At 36.4% G+C, this 18,552-nt stretch overlaps 2 protein-coding genes across 2 annotated transcripts; one reads left to right on the forward strand and one right to left on the reverse strand.

Moving 5' to 3' along the window:
* Positions 1-776: 776 nt before the first annotated feature.
* Positions 777-5,153, reverse strand: shisa3 (shisa family member 3). Its single transcript, XM_065270591.2, has 2 exons — positions 4,062-5,153; positions 777-2,384 (listed from the first exon to the last, which is right to left on the reverse strand). Exons 1-2 carry the CDS (start codon positions 4,333-4,335, stop codon positions 1,786-1,788), a joined length of 873 nt encoding a protein of 290 aa, XP_065126663.2. The 5' UTR covers positions 4,336-5,153; the 3' UTR covers positions 777-1,785.
* Positions 5,154-5,910: 757 nt separating this feature from the next.
* On the forward strand, positions 5,911-18,046 carry LOC135758974 (BEN domain-containing protein 4). Its single transcript, XM_065273775.2, has 5 exons — positions 5,911-7,037; positions 10,930-11,493; positions 13,577-13,668; positions 13,981-14,221; positions 15,780-18,046. Exons 1-5 carry the CDS (start codon positions 6,581-6,583, stop codon positions 16,019-16,021), a joined length of 1,596 nt encoding a protein of 531 aa, XP_065129847.2. The 5' UTR covers positions 5,911-6,580; the 3' UTR covers positions 16,022-18,046.
* Positions 18,047-18,552: the final 506 nt, after the last annotated feature.

Here is an 18,552-nt window from a genome sequence, read left to right on the forward strand (position 1 = left end):
TTTACAGTTGACCATGTTATCCTGTTTACAGTCAACAAAATCTGCTTATATGAACACATGTTGATCATAGTACAGTAAGTAAACTATAGCTAGGACCTTCTCCTATAATTTTATCACATCATCTGCAGCTCAATACAGAATACAGCAGTCGAACTCATGTCTACAACAACCAACACATTACATTACATTAAACTGATCATCACATATGTGACCCAGTCTGTGAGATCCCAGCTGAAGTAGTTTTTGTGATTTACTGTTTTCAACATTATATCATCCTATATAATGTAAAGGACATTGTGCCTGGTTAGGACAATGGGAAACTTGTCATCGTGTGTGGCGTAAAACAGGATGTACACAGTGATATTAATCTAAACAGGAAAAGGCGGCAATACGCCAGTATGCGTTTAAATTAATAGCATCATCATCATCATTGTATTAATCTTATATCACTTTACTGATATATTGCTTAGTGACTTATAGAGTAGTAAGCTTTTCCATATTGTAATAATGGCAGTTTATTTATATTGGGGATTCTTGATGCAAATATATCCAAAATCCAATCCATATGAAAACACATAATTAGGTTAAGTTTCCACATATTGAGAAACTTAAATTTATTTATTTTTACACTGTAAAAGTGAAAAATTGAATCAACTAAAAAAATTACTTCAATTGGTTACACCTAACAAATTTAAGTTTTTTCAATTAAACATGCAAGTTTAATTTTTTATGTGTTACCAATTAAAGTAATATTTTTAAGTTGGTTCAACATTTATTTTCCTTTTAATCTGTCACAAATATGCTTTTTTTATTCCTTAATACACCAAAAACTGTAATGGAGTAATTAAACAAAAGAACCAAAGGTGAAAGATAAAAATAGGTTTAATTTAACTTGAAAACACTGTTGGTTAGAGAATTTAATACTTAGTTAAAGGTCTCCTCTGGCCCACATGATGTAATTCCAGGTGTTCTGTACATTTATAAACAAACAGCCCTTTACAAAACTTCGCCCATCAAAAATAACAAATACAAACTCTTTAACCAATGTAATCTGTCAAAATGGCTTTCGAATTGTGACACAAAATTTAAACAAGCTTTTACCAGAACGTTCCTCAAACATTTAATATAGAAACTGTTATAGCGATAGCTGTGCATGTAATTCATTTGAAGTTATGTACAGAATGTGAAGTGGCTCACTGTAGATGTTCATTTATAAAGCATGGATAATAAACGACAAGGACGTTCTGCGTTCCGTGTTCTTTCAAAATAATCTTTGTCCCAATCTATGAGAAAATACAAACAAGTATTCCTAGAAATTCACAATTTATATATGGCACAATTCTGTGCCCTACCCTAAAAATGGGGCTGAGATTGTCAAGTTTACCATTTTTTATTGTGTATTGATGCTCCAGCAAGTCACATAAGACCAGTATTTCTCAACATAAGAAGTCTTTATCATGTACACAGATCAAAAGTGCATAAGAAATATGATGAATAGTAGGCATAGGTGCTTTGAAGTAGGCATCCAGGACTTGTATGTCTGTCAGATTCAAGCCAACAGTTCATTATTTGCTCTCCTGTAAATCCACACCTTGTGCTCCACTATCATACGCACCCACACCGCTCTCTTAAATTCCAGATGCAGTCTCACAAGTGCCAATCTTGCTTGCTGAAAGATGTATTATGGCCTGTAATACGAGTCTACAACAACACCATTGTGCACGACTGGCTCTTTGGTGTCTACCTCCATTTTTAAGCATTTCCCCGTGACCAACCAGCCCCAGGTCAGCTCTGGCCGAAGTCAGCAAAGCTCTTGTTCCCAGTAAAAGGTTCTTGAGACAGAGGAAAGAAGTACTGTTGTGACAGGAGATACCCTGAGCTCTGCGCTGGGTGTAGGCTCTGGTGGTGCAGGTGCAACTGACCGTGGCTGTGTGGGTGCTGGAGAGAGTTACTGCCCTGCATGCCCTGTTGGGAGTTGTAGGGTGGCGGAGGGGGTGGGGGCAGCAGGGGTTGGGTTGGAGCCACCGATACTGGAGTCGAGGCTGAGGAAGATGAGACCACCAGGAGCTGTTGCTGCTGAGAACACTGCCCCAGTGCATCGACCCGGCCCAGGGAGAAACGGCGGATGGAGCTCCCGCACCCCACTGAACTGGAACTAGTGGTGGCTGTGCTGGACTGTCGCGATGGCGTCCGTAGGCTGGGCGGGGCCGTAGTGAGGATCATGGGAATGGTCTCGCCCTGACTGCGGAGCGAGAAGCGGATTGGCTGCTGAGTGGGCTGTTTGGGTCGCAGGCAGGTGCAGCAATACACGGCCACCAGAGAACCGACAACTACGAACGCCACAAAGATGGAGCCCACCATTAAAAAGGGCACGTAGATGGGCTCTGTCAAAGAGAAATGTGGTTAGAAACACTTGAGAAAAGGTAAAGCATGTAACGTGAGGCTACTTAGAAGAATATATATATTTTTATTTACTAGTTATAGTGGCTAAATTTAATTTTGCAACATTTGATTGTTGCTTTTATAGTTACTGCAATGAAAGGATTGTCAGATATTAGTCAATATGTATTCAAATACCCCAAGAACATAACATTTAGTAATGTTAAAGCTAAAACAAAAAGTGGATTCTTTTTATTACATTGCAGTAGATCTACATGAATCAGGATTACATTTTTTGCATAATTAATGCACTTTAACAGGAAACACTATTTGCTGTTTACTTCACTGACTAAATATGGTCCCTATGTGGTACCCTTTTTAAAAGTACACCTTTGCACCTAAAGAGTTTATATTTGTACCTCAGAGGTACATCTTGTATAACAAATGTATAAATATCTGTATGCTTAATTGGACATAATTAGATTTTTAAAGGGTGACTGCTTGGGGCCATTTTTTATTGACACTGTTGAGACCTAAATCTTTTGAATGTTGGCAGCTTTAGATAGTTAAAACATATTTTGGCAGAGAGACTGGGTGATTTATGTTATTGTTGGGGCAGGTGATCAGCAAATACATTTTTCCAGGGCCAAAAAAGATTATGGCTTATAAATTACACTTATTGTATAATGTAATAAGATGTTGAGAGGAGAATGAAAAAATAAATTATGTGATATGCAAAATGATTGTGAAATTTGTTTAGAAACTTTTTGCTTTGGAAAGTTTAACACTTTAAGACTGGAATCTCATGTTATTCACTATTTAAATAAATCATGTAGCCTGTCTCAAAATATACTTTGTATAGCAGTAAATAAAAGTTAAATTTTAACTTAAATTTTTTATTTTAAGAATAACCCACAAGACTTATTCTTCGTGGTATCATATCATTCTCAATATACTATATTTATACTTTAATTAGTTGTTTTATTTAAACAATTAATAGAAACTATATATTATATTTTAATTAGTTGTTTTATTTAAACAATTAATAGTAGGCTATGGGACTTTAAAAACAATGTTTGATATTAATATATATTAATATTAATATTTAAATGTATTATCTTAAGGAATGTGTATCCAGTTGAAGTAAATCTGTCAGGCATCTAAACAGGTGCGACTGAAATTTGATATTCTTAAATCCAGACTGTTTGTATATTGCCTAAAGAAAACATTTTGTGAACCATTCTCTCTCAAGACCTAAAAAAACCGGTCCCATTAAACATAATCCTGTTGTGACATGCTGTACTATTATTTGGCTATTATGTCATTAAAAGTAATTCAGTCCGTAGTCATTATGGTTTAATTTAATATAATTTAATGTTGCCCTGTTGTGCACTACACAAGCAGCTTACTGATAAACAGATTACAGTGTGTACTACCTATAGTGCTCTTTGTGTTTTACAAATAATAACAATAGGAATGCATTTTATGTTTTCAAAAAAGAAAATTTTGCCAAAAAGCCCTCTGTCAGATTATCAGGAACAACTTGTTTTCTTACTTTAGGCTATAGCTTATTACCCCGATTATCATAAAAATCAGCTGTTTTATTTAGCATCTTTTGGATTTTAATTACATTGTTATTGCTAATTGGTGCTGCAAACATTAGTTAAAATGTTGTGTCTTACGGGCAGCATATTGAGTGTTATTCTCCACTTCTCTGTCATTCGTGCACGTTCCCTGATCCAGGCGCGCATCCACGGCCGCGCAGCAGTAGCGCAGCGCGCAGCTCCCGCAGCACACAGTCGCATCCAAAGTATCAAAGTCCTCCGGACACTGAAAACCATCGTGGTAATTCCCACTGGTGTCCAGCCAGCCGTGGCAGTACTCACCCCGGGCATCAGATATATGCAGATTCCACGTCAGATACGCCAATAAGAGGCAGTTCAAAAAGCGCACCATACCGGCGAGATGCTGCAGATGGGATGGCCAGATCTTAAAACTGAGTGCGCTCCTAAAACTAGACAAGCTTTAAACGATGTAGCAGGGATGTGGGAAAGTAATCCATTAACACATGTTTAAATCAGTCATGATAAACGAGATCTGATTCAAATCCAAAGATTGTTGTCCAAATCCGATATGTGAAGTCCAAAAATGAGATGAATGAGTCATCCAGTGCAGGTCTAAACTTAAAATGTCACTTCCAAAACTCCAAGGTTTAAGGATATCCGCAGTTTATCCGCTCTCGCATTTTAGTCTCGTATTAAATGTTTTTGATAAATGTTCTTTGTAAAAAAAAAACAAGAAGAAGGTTTAAATTGTTACCAAGCACTTGTCGGAAAAAGGTAAAAACTCATAAGTTGTGAGTTCGCGACTGTTGATGTATTGACTGACCACAGAGCTCGTGCATCTGCTCTTGAGTGCACTTCTCAAATGTGCTGCACGTCTATAGACGCTCAGCCCCGTTTCTATGGCGCGCACGCTGTTGTCTGGCTGGACGTGCGCATTTATGTTGGTGGTCACATCACGTTCTGTTTCCCGGGGGACGCAAGGTGGGCAGCAATATTTTATCCTCATCTAACTGTTGCTCTTCATCTAAACATCTGCTAAAAATGCTTATTTTCTAATTTGGCCTGCTTGTGCTTTTTTACTTTTTAATTTCCATTTTCCAATTTGATTAAACTGATTTATTGTATTTAAATAAGTAGTATGAAAAAATGTATAGTCTAAAATGTGGTTTTCACGTTCTGTTAGTGTGTTTTATCAGTCAGTTAATTAAAAATCAGTAACAAATGGCTTCTGTCAAATTCGTGTTATTATGGCGCCCTCTTCTGGCTCGTTAGCTTTTATAAAGCAGGCGCACCACTGGCTTGCGCGCTTACAGGTATATTGTTCGCTACGAATGAAAGCAGTTAATAATGGTTGAATGAATAATTTTATAAAAATGTGCAAAAAAATTTGTTGGCATGATGAAGAAAATAGCCTAATCGATGGTAAACTTACAGTAAATGTTTATGCCTCTGGGCATTTTTACGGTCACTACACTGTAAAAAAAATCCGTAGAAATTGCAGCTGGGTTGCCGGTAATTTACCGTAGATTTAAATTTATGTTATTTACTGGCAATATTTTGTTCAAAGTTAAATGAACATTAAACATTTACAAGTCTTTGTCTTTACAGAGTAAAAATAAAAAAACAGCATCAAGCAAAACATTCTGGGAAACAAAATCTGAAGCAAAAAACAGAAAAAGGTTGATGATGATTTCTGGTTCCCAGAATGCTTTGCATGAGGCTGTTATTGTATAGTTTTATTCTGTAAAGATAAAGACTTGTTAATATTTAAAATTTATTTAACTTTGAACAAACTCTTGTCAGTAAATAACATAAATGTAAATCTACGGTAAATTACCGGCAACCCAGCTGCAATAACATTGTAATTTCTATGGAATTTTTTTACAGTGTACATCAGTTTTATCTCTATCTTGGTTTAATAATTATCTTTTAGTACATTTTAGGATAGGCCTATTTTTTCTATGTTTGTTGTTTTATGTTTTGCATTTCTAACACTGTAAATGTGGAGCTCTGATACTATAGCCTAGAATTATTCACATGGGAATTTACTGTAAACTGTTTTGAACATTTCCATACTAGCCTATATGTTAAATACAGTATGCCTAAAAATGTATGGGTTAACTAGTTAGTATTTATACTAGGCCTATTTAACAACGTGTAATTACTATAAAGCCTATTCAGTATATTAGCTTATAGTTTACAATGATGAACTACTAGTAGGCTATTTCTGCATCTACTTCCCTTTGGCTCTGTCAGGTACTTTTTTCATTTATTTCCACCTCAGGATAACAAGAGATAAACAAACACGAAGAAACATGGCTATGCAAGAAAACATGGAGGGAACACCTCATCTGACACTCCCACTGATGAGAGAAGAAGCCACACGTTCGCCGCGAGCGCGCGCCTTCGCCGCCGGTATTCCCCTGTTGGTAGAATGTAGCCAGCGCGTGCCGTTACCGCCAGGGGATTGGAGCAATGACTTGTCAGTAAAGTCACCCACCCTCTGACTATCTCACACTGAGTTACAAGTGTTTGAGACACGGAGCAAGGCGGCGAGACACGGGGATAACTGATTTAACCAGACCGGACAGACAGACACCTGAAGCGACGCGAGAAAGTCCAGTAGAGGAGTGGAGATGGATGAGGAGATGCTCCCGGCAGACGAGGGTCTCTCCGCGCCCAAAATCTGTAGACAGCAGCAGCAGCGGAGCCCGTACAGCTCTCTCAAGACCTTCCCGAGCAAGCGCACGGCGGGGAGGGCGAGATATGAAAGACCCACAATGGTGGACATCCCGCAGCTTGGAGACCATCACCTCAGTCAACATCATCATCAGCAGCAGCAGCAGTATCCACAGCGCATGCCGCTTCAGCAAACCTCCCTGTCTATCAGCAGCAGTCATCAGCACCGTCTCCCATGCGAGATCAGGCCCGCCAGCAGAGTCGCGACATCCAGCGCGGCATCATCAGCGGGCAGCGCCACAGCAGCGGTATCAGCATCATTTGGCAGCCAGAGGAGGGTCGCCGGCCAGGAGTCCACCAGATACCCGCCGGGTCGCCATCAATCTCCGGACTGCACTTATGGAATAAGCTCAGGTAACTGCACAAGTTTAAGTTGGAAAGTTGTGAATTCACCACGAAGCTTAAGTAGAAAGTGTCCTGTTTTAACAACTTGGCATTTTTAAATAAAATTTCTATTTGTGTGTGTTTTAGCTTTAATTTTCATTATCAGACGAAAATATAATTTGGATGCCCACGCCCAAATGATGCGACTCATTCAATCATTCTAGCAAATTGATCTAGACATGTTTACAGTAATTTCACAAAAAGTGTTTTTAAATTTAATGACTAAAAACAACAACAACAACAACAGTTACATTAAATTGTGTGCATTTAAATGAGAAATTAAACGTCTTACAGTCTTATTATTTTTTTTTTATGGGAGTTGTATTGTTTCACATGGAGATAAAATAATCTAGATTGTCAGTGCTCTAGACACAGATAATTATAAACACTGATAATCTTTCTAAAGAGCAAAATGTTACATTTATTGACAGGGAGTTTATTTGACACCACAAAGAGTTCTCCCATTCAAGATAAGTCTTCCAAAAATATCAGCACAACAAGGACTGATGTTGTAATTTAACCATGTAAACAAGACTATATCAGGGTAACCTTAAAGATTTGAGATATCTGCATAATAAACTCTCTCTTATTTTAAAACATTTGTTTAACAAGCATCTCATTCCAACTCACGTCTGAATAGAACAGTTTATAATACAGATTGCTATAGAAGAAAATTTAGTTTTCCCTTCAGAAATTGTGCTAAATGGCACTAAAAGTGGTTTATTGGCTTGTAATCCTAAGGGAACCACTTTAAGTGCTATTTAGCACCTATCTTTAAAAGAACTATAGCACCACATATGGTTCTATACAACATCATGTGACAAAAATAGGTTGCACCTAAAGTGTTCCCCTATGATTACAAGCCAACAAAAAAAAACCACTTTTAGTGCTATTTAGGGGCATTTTTTAGAGCGTATCAGTAATGAGGCTAACGTTGAATTTCATAATCATAAGGAAAACCTTATTCAGATATATTTTCTGTGTTGTTGTCCTTACTGTAACACTGTAACACAGTCCAACTAAATGTTTTAACCAAACTTGTCAACTTAAGGGGTCATTGTTTATCAAGAGTTTGCCAGAGTTTATTTCATTCATCAAAGCCTCGATCCTTGTCAGTTTAAGAGGTTGAGTCATTTTCATACAAGAGTGTCAACAAACTAACTGCAAAACCACCACTGTACTGTCACTTCCCGACAAGCATTTTTTAATTTTAAAGACATCTAATAGCCATCCAGCCTAGACGTCTATACTAAAACAAGGCAACGTTTGTGTTATCAGTGAAACTTTAATAAATGTCTAACTATAGCCCAAAAGTAAATAAAATAAATAAATGAAACCAAGCACCATGTAATCGCTGTTGACGATGGAATCAGACATCTGGCATGTTATTTTGGCAAAAACAACATGTAACCAAATTCCAAGTTTATTTTGGTTAGAAGTAGGTTACTAATAGCCTGACTATATCGGGTCTATAACCTAGATAGATGGTGAAATGACACCCATTGCTTTGCTGGGTTACTACTTCTAACTGAAATTTTTACCAGTGCTTTAAATGCTTTGCTTTAGCTTATGTCTTTGCATGTATATACTGCAATATTTAAAAAGATTTGTTGACATTCAACTGTACAGCTTGCGGGCTCCAAGCTGACTGTTTTATTCATCAAACATTAGTCGGATGCACTAAATCTTCCCAACAAAAGCTATCCTGATGTCTGTTTGTAAACAGTGCCTTCCAATTTCACACAGAGCCCTTTTGGTATATTATTGAATATTCATTGAAAAAAGAATGCATGGTTGACTGGGGGGGCAATTACTAAAGTACTAATGGTTTCATCTTTCTATCTCTGGAAAACTCAAGGATGCAGCTCTGAGATCAGTGCAATAATCCAAATTGCATTTAAAAGCCCCTCCAAAGGGACTGTGATTAAAACAAATGTGGCTCATAAATTTGGCTCTGCGGCACATGTTGTATTTAATGAAATTTCATGAGGCTCACTCGGCGTGGCATACGGAGAAAAAATAGGAGGGAGGGAAGGAAGGAAGGAGAGAGGAAACCAAGGAAGAAAGGAGGAGAGAGAAGGAAAGATAGATATCAGATAAATATCAAATCTGTCTTGCTGAGGGCAAACAGCAACACTGCGCATGTTAATAAATGGCCACATCTGCTTAAGCCTGATAGACACATCTTTGGCGACAGCAGATATTCACTGCCGCCAGTCATACGGGTGCCACAGCAACTGCCTGAGCTGATAATTGTCTGCCCTGTGTCTTTGTTTGAGGGTGGCAAATTTATAATCATCTTCCAGGAGACGCAGAATAATCTGCATTTGGGCGCGGCCAGAACGCTGTGGTGAGAGAGAGTAATTAGATGGAGGGACGATTGCTTGGTCAGTCAGTGTTTTTTTTATCTTTTTGCTTCTTTTTTTCATTTTGAAGGATTTGGAAGATATTAATAGTGTTTATTGGAATAGTGATAGGATGTAAATGAGGTATTATTACAGTATGTATGTGTGGCACATGCACAGTCTTCTGGGTCTGTCCCCTAAATCTTGCAGGACCAAGCTGCTGATTTTCAGATAAAAAATGGCAAGAGGAAGCAAGAAAAAACTAAAGACAGTTTATATTTAATAGTATGTATTATATTTCTAACAGTTAGTATTTCTAATAGTATGAAATCTAAGACTATTTGTGTTGCTTAGTAAATTACTCAATAATGTTTGCAAACCCTGTCTGTGTAATCCAGGCCTAAATCTCATAATCTAATGATGAGTTTTGGAGCATCAATATTTGATCTCATTCATTGAATTCACATTGATTTTAATCTTTGACATGACTAAGTCTGTATTAAAGATATCAAGGTTGTATTTTCACAGAATTTTCTTATTTACATTATATAGGAGATTTTATGTAGAAAACAGTCAATCACGAAAACAGTCAATGACAAAAAATGACTTGGTTTTCAAAGACTGGGTCATTCAATGTTCGAATTGTGTCAAAGAAATAAGGGGGGTGCCCTAGCTAAGCCGGGGGTGACCCCTTGTGCTTTATAGGGGGTCCCTCGATGCTTAAAGGAGGTCCGGGACCACCCCAGCCCCCCTCAATTCATACAATATGATCATTGCGATTATTTTGCTGCTTATTGCTTTGTTATACTTTTTAATTTTCGACCTACTTTATTGTAAGAATACTCTAAAGAGTAGACAACTCCAGTACATGTCTCCAAATAATGGGCATGTCACCAGAATTGGTAAATTTTCTTTAAAAAAATCCAGATAATTTACTCACCACCATGTCTTCCAAAATATTTATGTCTTTATTTGTTCAGTCGAGAACAAATTATGTTTTTTGAGGAACCCAATATTAATGATATTAATTAATGTCTTTGTGTCAGTTTATTGTTTAAAATGGTCCGCAAATGTGCGTTTCATATATGTAACACGTGACCTTTCAACGTCATTACGCAATTACGTGAGGTCACGCTGGCTCGTCACACAGCCGGAGGAAGAGTAGAAGTTGTGGTTTACAAGTGCATATTTTTTATTTTTCTTGCCAAAAATGACAATTGTTTCACTAGATAGGACCCTTATGCCTCGTTTGGGATCGAAGAGTCTTTTGAAACTGCCATTTTAAATTGCATTAAAACTGTTAAGTGTTGGGGTCCATTAAAGTCCATTAAAATGAAAAAAACCTGGAATGTTTTCCTCAAAAAACATAATTTCTTCTCGACTGAACAATGAAAGACATCAACATTTTGAATGAGTAAATTATCTGGATTTTTTTATGGACTAATCCTTTAATACGAAAACAAATTTTATCCAATGGCATCAATCTTCTGTTTGTTGGTCCTGATTTCCCCTCACAGAAAACCGAATGATACTAGATGCTTTTGCCCAGCAGTGCAGTCGAGTTCTCGGTCTTCTCAACAATAACGGACGCCTCATAGAGCCCCAACCTTCCCTCGCCCCTCCATCCTCCTCCATCTCCACTCTCATCAAACAAGAAGATAGCTGCCTGTCTACAGGAGACAGACCCAGTGTCAAGCCCAGATCAGAGGAGTCGTCCCTGGAGAACACGGGTGAGGAGACGCAAAATAGGAACCAATGGAACCAACAGCAGACGTCAGCGTTCCTACGAATTTTCACAGAGTCGCTTCAGAGCTACCTGCTGTCTGGACCCCAGTCATCAGACAGCGAGCGGTGTCGTCCGGTGGATGCTGAACCGGTAGCGTCAGGCTCCCCCCGCCAGAATTTAGGTGGCTGGACATCACCATCTCCATCTGAGTCATACGGACACCCTTCATCCACACTGCCCGAGGAAGATGAGGAGGAGGAGGGTTGTTGTCCACGCTGTATGGAGCTGGAACAGGAGGTTCTGAGTCTACAGCAGGAAAATGAGGAACTGAGACACAAACTTGACAGCATACCAGGTATTCAATTTATTTACACTTTGGAGGCAACATGTGATGGTTTCAGTACTAATTTAAAGGGAACCAATGTATTTCATGTTTACATTGAATATAAAAATGATTTTTCAAAACATGTTAGCTATGATTTGAAGATCTACTAAGTAATATATACGGTGCTAATAGAACTGAAAGTGTTCCATTGGCTTATATCATAGGGGAACAACTTTAAATGTAGCACCTATATTTAAAGGTGCTATAGCACCACTTAGCACCATTTAAAGATAGGTGCTATATAGCACTTAAAGTGGTTCCCCTATAATGAACCCCTTTTAGTGCTATTTAGTGCCCTTTCTTTAAATGTTTATTTTGCTGACTTTTTTGACACTGATGTTGGTAATACTTTACTAAAGGGGGTGTTCATAAGACTGACATGACATCTTCATAATCATGACATGACACGTGTCATGAACATGAAGGAGATTTTATGTCCATTTATGACAATTGTCATTAAGTATCATTTGTTCGATTATGTCATTTTTAACGCAAAGATGACATTGTTTGAAATGTCTTTGTAAGGACAACTTGACATAAAACAATACATCATAACTTGTCATAAATTTGTCATAAACATGGCATAGCTGAATAATTATCATTACATTAAAACTGTCATTTATATGTCATTAAGTGTTAATTATATGTCAAATAATTTTAAATATCTTAACAAAATCCAACAGACATGTCAAAATATTATACTTAACCTTATGTATGTGCACAATACATAAAAAACTGACAACTAACAGAACTAATTCTTCCTCACACAGGGTTCTAAAATTTTCTGACATAGAAGAAAAAACTAACAAAACATTTAATTGATTTAATTAATTAATTTAATTTAATTAACTGTTTTTCCAGCGATATGGACCCAACACTGCATGGATTAACCCATTATTGTACTGTTTTCATTAAATTTTAGATTTGAATCAAAATAAATAATTTTATCCATTTTAATTATTATTATTATTATTATTATTATTATTATTATTATTAGATTATTGATTTTATTTTTTAATGACATTTAAATTACAGATTATATTTGTACCACTGTAGTTGAGGTCAAGAAAAATATTCATGACGCTGTTATAAAACTATATAAAAGAGTATTAACACTTAATGACATTTTATTGACAAATTCAATTGGTATTACAAGTAAAAAGTGGTCAGTTATGTTGTCTTGGTAATGTCAAGTTGTCATAACAAAGACATCTCAAACAATGTCATCTTTGGATTAAAAATGACATAATCGAACAAATGACATTTAATGATAGTTGTCAAAAATGTGCATAAAATCTCCTTCATGCTCATGGCACATATCATATCATGATTATGAAGGTGTCATGTCAGTCTTATGAACACCCCTTTAAGTAAAGTGTTACCAGAACGTCTATATGTAGCTTTCAAAACATAAGTTTGGTTAGTGATGCAATTGTAGAAATACCCTGTTTGTGACCTTTTAATACTGTAGTCCGTGACAGAAATTGCTCAATATTAGGTGGTTACCAGAATAAAATCACTAACCTTTAACATGTGGGCCGCTATGTGGGGAAACCACCCTTTTGTAGAATAAAATGCCTTTCGCTAGACAAATAATAATAATAAGTCAGCACCTACATCCATAAAAGTTAAGACAAATGATAGTGTCTATAGCTTTAAAAATTTTATTTAGTGGAAAGAAAATGAAAAGTCTGTCATCATTTACTCACTCGACGATAAAGAAACTCAAAAAGACGATATTTTGCGCATGTTTGTAACCAAACCGATCAAAAGCCCCATTGACTACCATAGTATTCTTTTATCCTACTATGATTGGGCTTCTGATCGGTTTGATTACAAACATTCCTTAAAATATCTTCCTTTGTGTTAATCAGAAAAAAGACATTTATACAGGTTTGTAACAATATTTTCATTTTTGGGTGAATTATCCCTTTATTAGTCTTAAAATGTTTCACTTTTGTGTATGAAAGAGAATTAAAGCACTGTGGTACAATAAATGTACTACTGTATTTCTCCAATTAACAATAGTTGATTTTGCCTTCTCTTGCAACAGCTCCTTGCCAGAATGTTTTGGATTTCTTTAAGACTGTTCTTCAGCACTACAACCAGTTCACGCAGCCCCAACCTGATGAACAGCTAACAGAGGTAAGATATAAAAGCCTGACACAATGGTTTAAGTGCTGTTAAAACCACAAAGATGACGGTTTATGCTAAAATCTATCGATGGAACATGAAGTGAAACTGTCATTCAAATTAAGGCCTAATCTGGGGATCTGAAAATATCGCTTTCACAGAGTGTTACATAAAACTAAACCATTATAATCTTTGTTATGTGGTTTCAATTGACTAATATTCACTTAAGCATAATGTTTAATACAATATCTTTCACAATACAGCCTGATTAAAGACTTTAAAATGCTTTAATCTATGGTTTTATAAACTGTCTTTTCTAAATAGGGCAATAAGCAGCTTCTGGGGAACTACCCTTTGTTTATCACCAATAAGCAGTGGGACGAGGCAGTCAACTCCTCGAAAAAAGATGGCCGACGGCTGCTGCGATACCTAATCCGGTTTGTGTTCACAACAGATGAGCTGAAATACTCCTGTGGGTTAGGGAAGAGGAAAAGATCGGTACACACCGGAGAAACAGGACCGGAAAGACGCCCCCTGAATCCCGTCAAAGTAACCTGTCTTAGAGGTACCAGACTAAATCTAGATTTATATTTTAATATTATGAGAGACATGGATCTTATTTAAAGGGATAGTTCACCCCAAAATTAAAATAATTTACTCTCATTTTGTTACAAAACTGTATAACTTTCTTTGTTCTAATGAACAGAAAGGAAGATATTTTGAGGAATGTTTGTAACCAAACCAATCAAAAGCCCCATTGACATACATAGTATTCATATGGCTTTTTTTATTGTATAGTACCCCACGGTTTGGGTTGGTTTAGGTCGGGTCAGCTTACTTGTGGGAGCTTTTCCAGGGTTCCAGGCGACCCGAGCTGATACCAAAATGTGACACGAAAACACTGTAGATCAATGATTGGTCTGAGAGAATTAGCTTTTATGTTGTGATCTGTGCTTTGCTGTAAGTTCCCAAACTCCCTTTTAGCGATGAAAAACATCCACAGGTTGTGAATCAGGAACACCATAAACGTTTTTTCCAGACTTTCAGTTTGTGGCGGAACATTCGAGATGCAAACGTCCGCATATATGCTTAAATGCCACTTTAAATGAGAGCACATTGACTGACGCAACGGGTGTTTGTACAAAAACTGTCATGTGAGACAGAGGTAGTGATAAACGCGATGTGCAAACATCTATTTTTGATGGTCAATTTTCATTTTGTGGCGGACTGAGAAATAAATAAATGAATGTATGGGAATTTACAACAACACCCTCACTTGTATGATGTCACAGCAGTAGGCAGCGCAAATATAACGACACGCCTATAATCCCTCCCACTCCGAATTGTTACTAAACTCAATGGAAAAGCTAACCAAGCCAAAGTGAGGTGAGCTGACCTGACCTGACCCAAACCAAACCATGGGGTACTATGCAATGGAAAAGGGCCATTATTTACGACTATGGAAGTCAATGGGGTCTCTGATCTTTTTGGTTACAAACATTCCTTAAAATATCTTCATCAGAACAAAGAAATTTATACAGGTTTGTACTTGGTAACAACATGAGTGGGTAAATTATAAAATCATTTTCATTTTTGTGTGAACTAGACCTTTAAATATTAACTTTCAATCTTTGAAATGTATTTGGAGAAATTAGAGATCAATAATTTAGTCTTTTAAGTTGAATTAATATTTCAATTTCTGACTTTCAACTTCAGACTTTTGGCATCTGAGTACAGTTTGAGATGTCTGAGACTAAAATGTTTTTCTAATTGCTTGCTATTTATCTCATCGCTTTACAAAAAACTTTAGTCATAAGTAGCATAGGTATATTTGTAGCAATAGCCAACAATACATTGTATGGGTCAAAATTATCGATTTTTCTTTTTTTTGTACCCTGCTCAAATATTGTCTTATCCTAACAAACCATACATCAACAAAAAGCTTATTTATTCTGCCTTTAGATGATGTATAAATCTCAATTTGAAAAAAATACCCTTAGGATTGGTTTTGTGGTTTAAGGGTCACAATTATTTTTTCTTACAGTATGTCCTTGTGTTTGTGTGTTGAGTTAACAAACACTTCCCTTCATCCGCCTCTTTCCCTCTGCAATCCTATCTCTTAGAGTTTATCCGGATGCACTGTGCTTCTAATCCTGACTGGTGGATGCCGTCTGAGGAGCAGATAAATAAAGTCTTCAGTGATGCAGTGGGTCACGCGCGGCAGGGCCGGGCTGTAGGCACTTTCTTGGGCAACGGCGGCAGTGGAAGCAGCAGCTGTGGAAGTTTATACACAGAGAGCTACGATGGGCAAATCTCTCAAGATGAGCTTTACCTGAAGGGTTCACAAAACGGCCTGGGAGACTAAAGAAACAGCAAATACTTAACCTTCAGCCTTTAGATCAATGGATTAAGATGGGGTGAACCCTACTGTCAATCTGGATTGGCTCATAGAGGGAAACTGCAAGACTTAAATGATGGTAAAGCTCTTTTTAGTCAATGTTTTTGTATGGCTGAATGTTACTTTTATTTCTTCTAATGTGTTTTCCTGATTCAACATTCCAGGGAGTTCACAGCTACCCACTCATTTTGTATTATGTGTGGGACTCTTCTACGCTGTATTGCTTGACTCTGTGTTATATGTTTATTAGTCACTAGCAGATTGAATTCTGCTGACTCGTTTTTTGGTAACATGGACAATAATGGCAGTCATAGTCTCTTGGATCACAATTTTCTGATCTTTATAGAGTTTTTTGGCTGTGGAAAATTGCTTCATTCCACAAAATATCAGGTTTATTATGTATTCCCATTCTTGTCTCATCATATGTCTCACTGATTGTGATGAGGAGTGTGATCCATTATTGTAACATGAATGTATTCATTGTTATTTTATTTCATTGTAAATAATGAGAGCTTCCTTCAGATTTTATGTTTATATAGACAGCCTTTAAATGAGGTGCTAATATAATATCTAATATAAGGTTAGATTTAAAGTGCCACACCCTATTTAATCCTGATGTTGAATTATCTGTGATGTTTATAAAAACTGTGATGTTGCAAAAATCAGTTTCATGGCAGCAGGATAAAACATTGGATTATCAACTCGGCAATTTGTCCACATCCGTGACTAAAAATAAATCTGTATGTGTGTCGGAGGCCTGTTAAAGTTAAGTTTGGAATGTAGGCTATGTTGTTTTCCTGATTCGAGTTTGTAAAAACCACAAAAGTCGTATAATTGTTTTTGTAGAATTAACCCTATTTACTTTACCACGCAAAAATCTGTTTGGCCTAAAGATGCTCATGTGGTTTAGCTCTGTTTACTGCATAAAGACTATGAAATGCCTTAAAAAAGAGACCACTATGAATTACAAATACTGCCAATTCAGATTGTTGATAATCTCTTGGTATTCCTGCTTGTTTGTAGGTTTGAAAAAACTGATTGTTGTTCTTAAATGCCTTAGACAAATTAATATATGCTATAGCAGAACGTCTCTGTCTATTAAAACTGTTCATGCATTCAGGTCTTTGTTAAATGTCTGGTAAAATTCAGTCAAAGGCAACAATGTATTTTCAAAGCCTTTCACGAGTTGTCTGGTGATGGGGAAACCCCAGCATTTAAATCTGAGTCATCCCAAAACTGGGAGTTTCATATCTTAAGATCTGTAGCACCATGCATCTGCCATCTTTAGGCCCACTGTTTCAATAAAGCGGTGTTGTCGGTTCCGGTTTAAATGCCAGGGATTCCCGTTCATTAAACTGCTGATAAAGTGGCATAAAGTCTTTAAAAAAAAGTTGCTTTTACTTTTGAATACCAGACATGTAAAAGCCTTTCTTGTAGTGATATGTAACCTGTTGTGATTGTACATATCGATGGTGATTGGAAATTGTTAGTCTTTTAGTCTATTTAAAGAACGTGTCAACACTGTGAATCTCATCAAAAGTGATGAGACTGTTTTTTCCCATTATTTGTTTTTCAAACAGAAGATGCATTTATGTAATGTAGAGACAAATGGGAAAAGACAATGAAACAAAATAAGTGATCCAGACAATGTTGTCTGTGTTGTGATTCAACACTAGCTTGTCTATTAATTCCAGACATTGAACAATAGATGGCAGTAGACAACAATATAGCCATTTTAATGTCTCTGTGAAACCAGTTCAAATGCTGGGTGAATCATTATCATACAGTATATCCTGAGTACTGTGCTGTATACATTATCAAATTATATGCAGAAAATACAGCATATTGTTTCTGTTAAATAATTATAGCTCAATACTAATACTATAGTATACTTAAGTATATACTAATCTGTAGTATATATTAATTACTACACTCTGGTAATACTATTGTACTGTAGTGTATTAACTAGAAAATTGATCAATTGTAGCAAATACTGTAGGATAATAATATTTACACTGCAAAAAATTACTTTCTTACTTAGTATTTTTGTTTTGTTTTAAGTAGAAATATCTAAAAATTCTTAAATCAAGATGTATTTTCTCGATGAGCTAAATGACCTTTACTTGAATTAAGTGTTTAAGAAAAACAAAATCTTATTTCACAATTTTTTTCTCACCCCATTGGCAGATATTTTTGCTTGTTTTAAGGACAATTTAACTTAAATTGTATATTATTTGTCTTAAAACTAGACTTATTTACTTACTTTGCTCATCAAGAAAAAGCATCTTAATTTAAAAATTTTAAGATATTTCTACTGAAAACAAGACAAAAATACGTAAGAAAGTCATTTTTTGCAGTGTAGGCTTTGCTGTAAAAAATGTGCTGTAATTTTGCAGCTAGTTGCCAGTTACTTAAAGACTGAACAAACTGTTGCCGGTAAATAACATAAATGTAAAATCTACAGTAAGTTACAGGCAGCTAATTGCCAGTAATACCCA

Source organism: Paramisgurnus dabryanus, chromosome 16 (genome assembly GCF_030506205.2).
Source record: "Paramisgurnus dabryanus chromosome 16, PD_genome_1.1, whole genome shotgun sequence".
NCBI classification, from domain to species: domain Eukaryota; kingdom Metazoa; phylum Chordata; class Actinopteri; order Cypriniformes; family Cobitidae; genus Paramisgurnus; species Paramisgurnus dabryanus.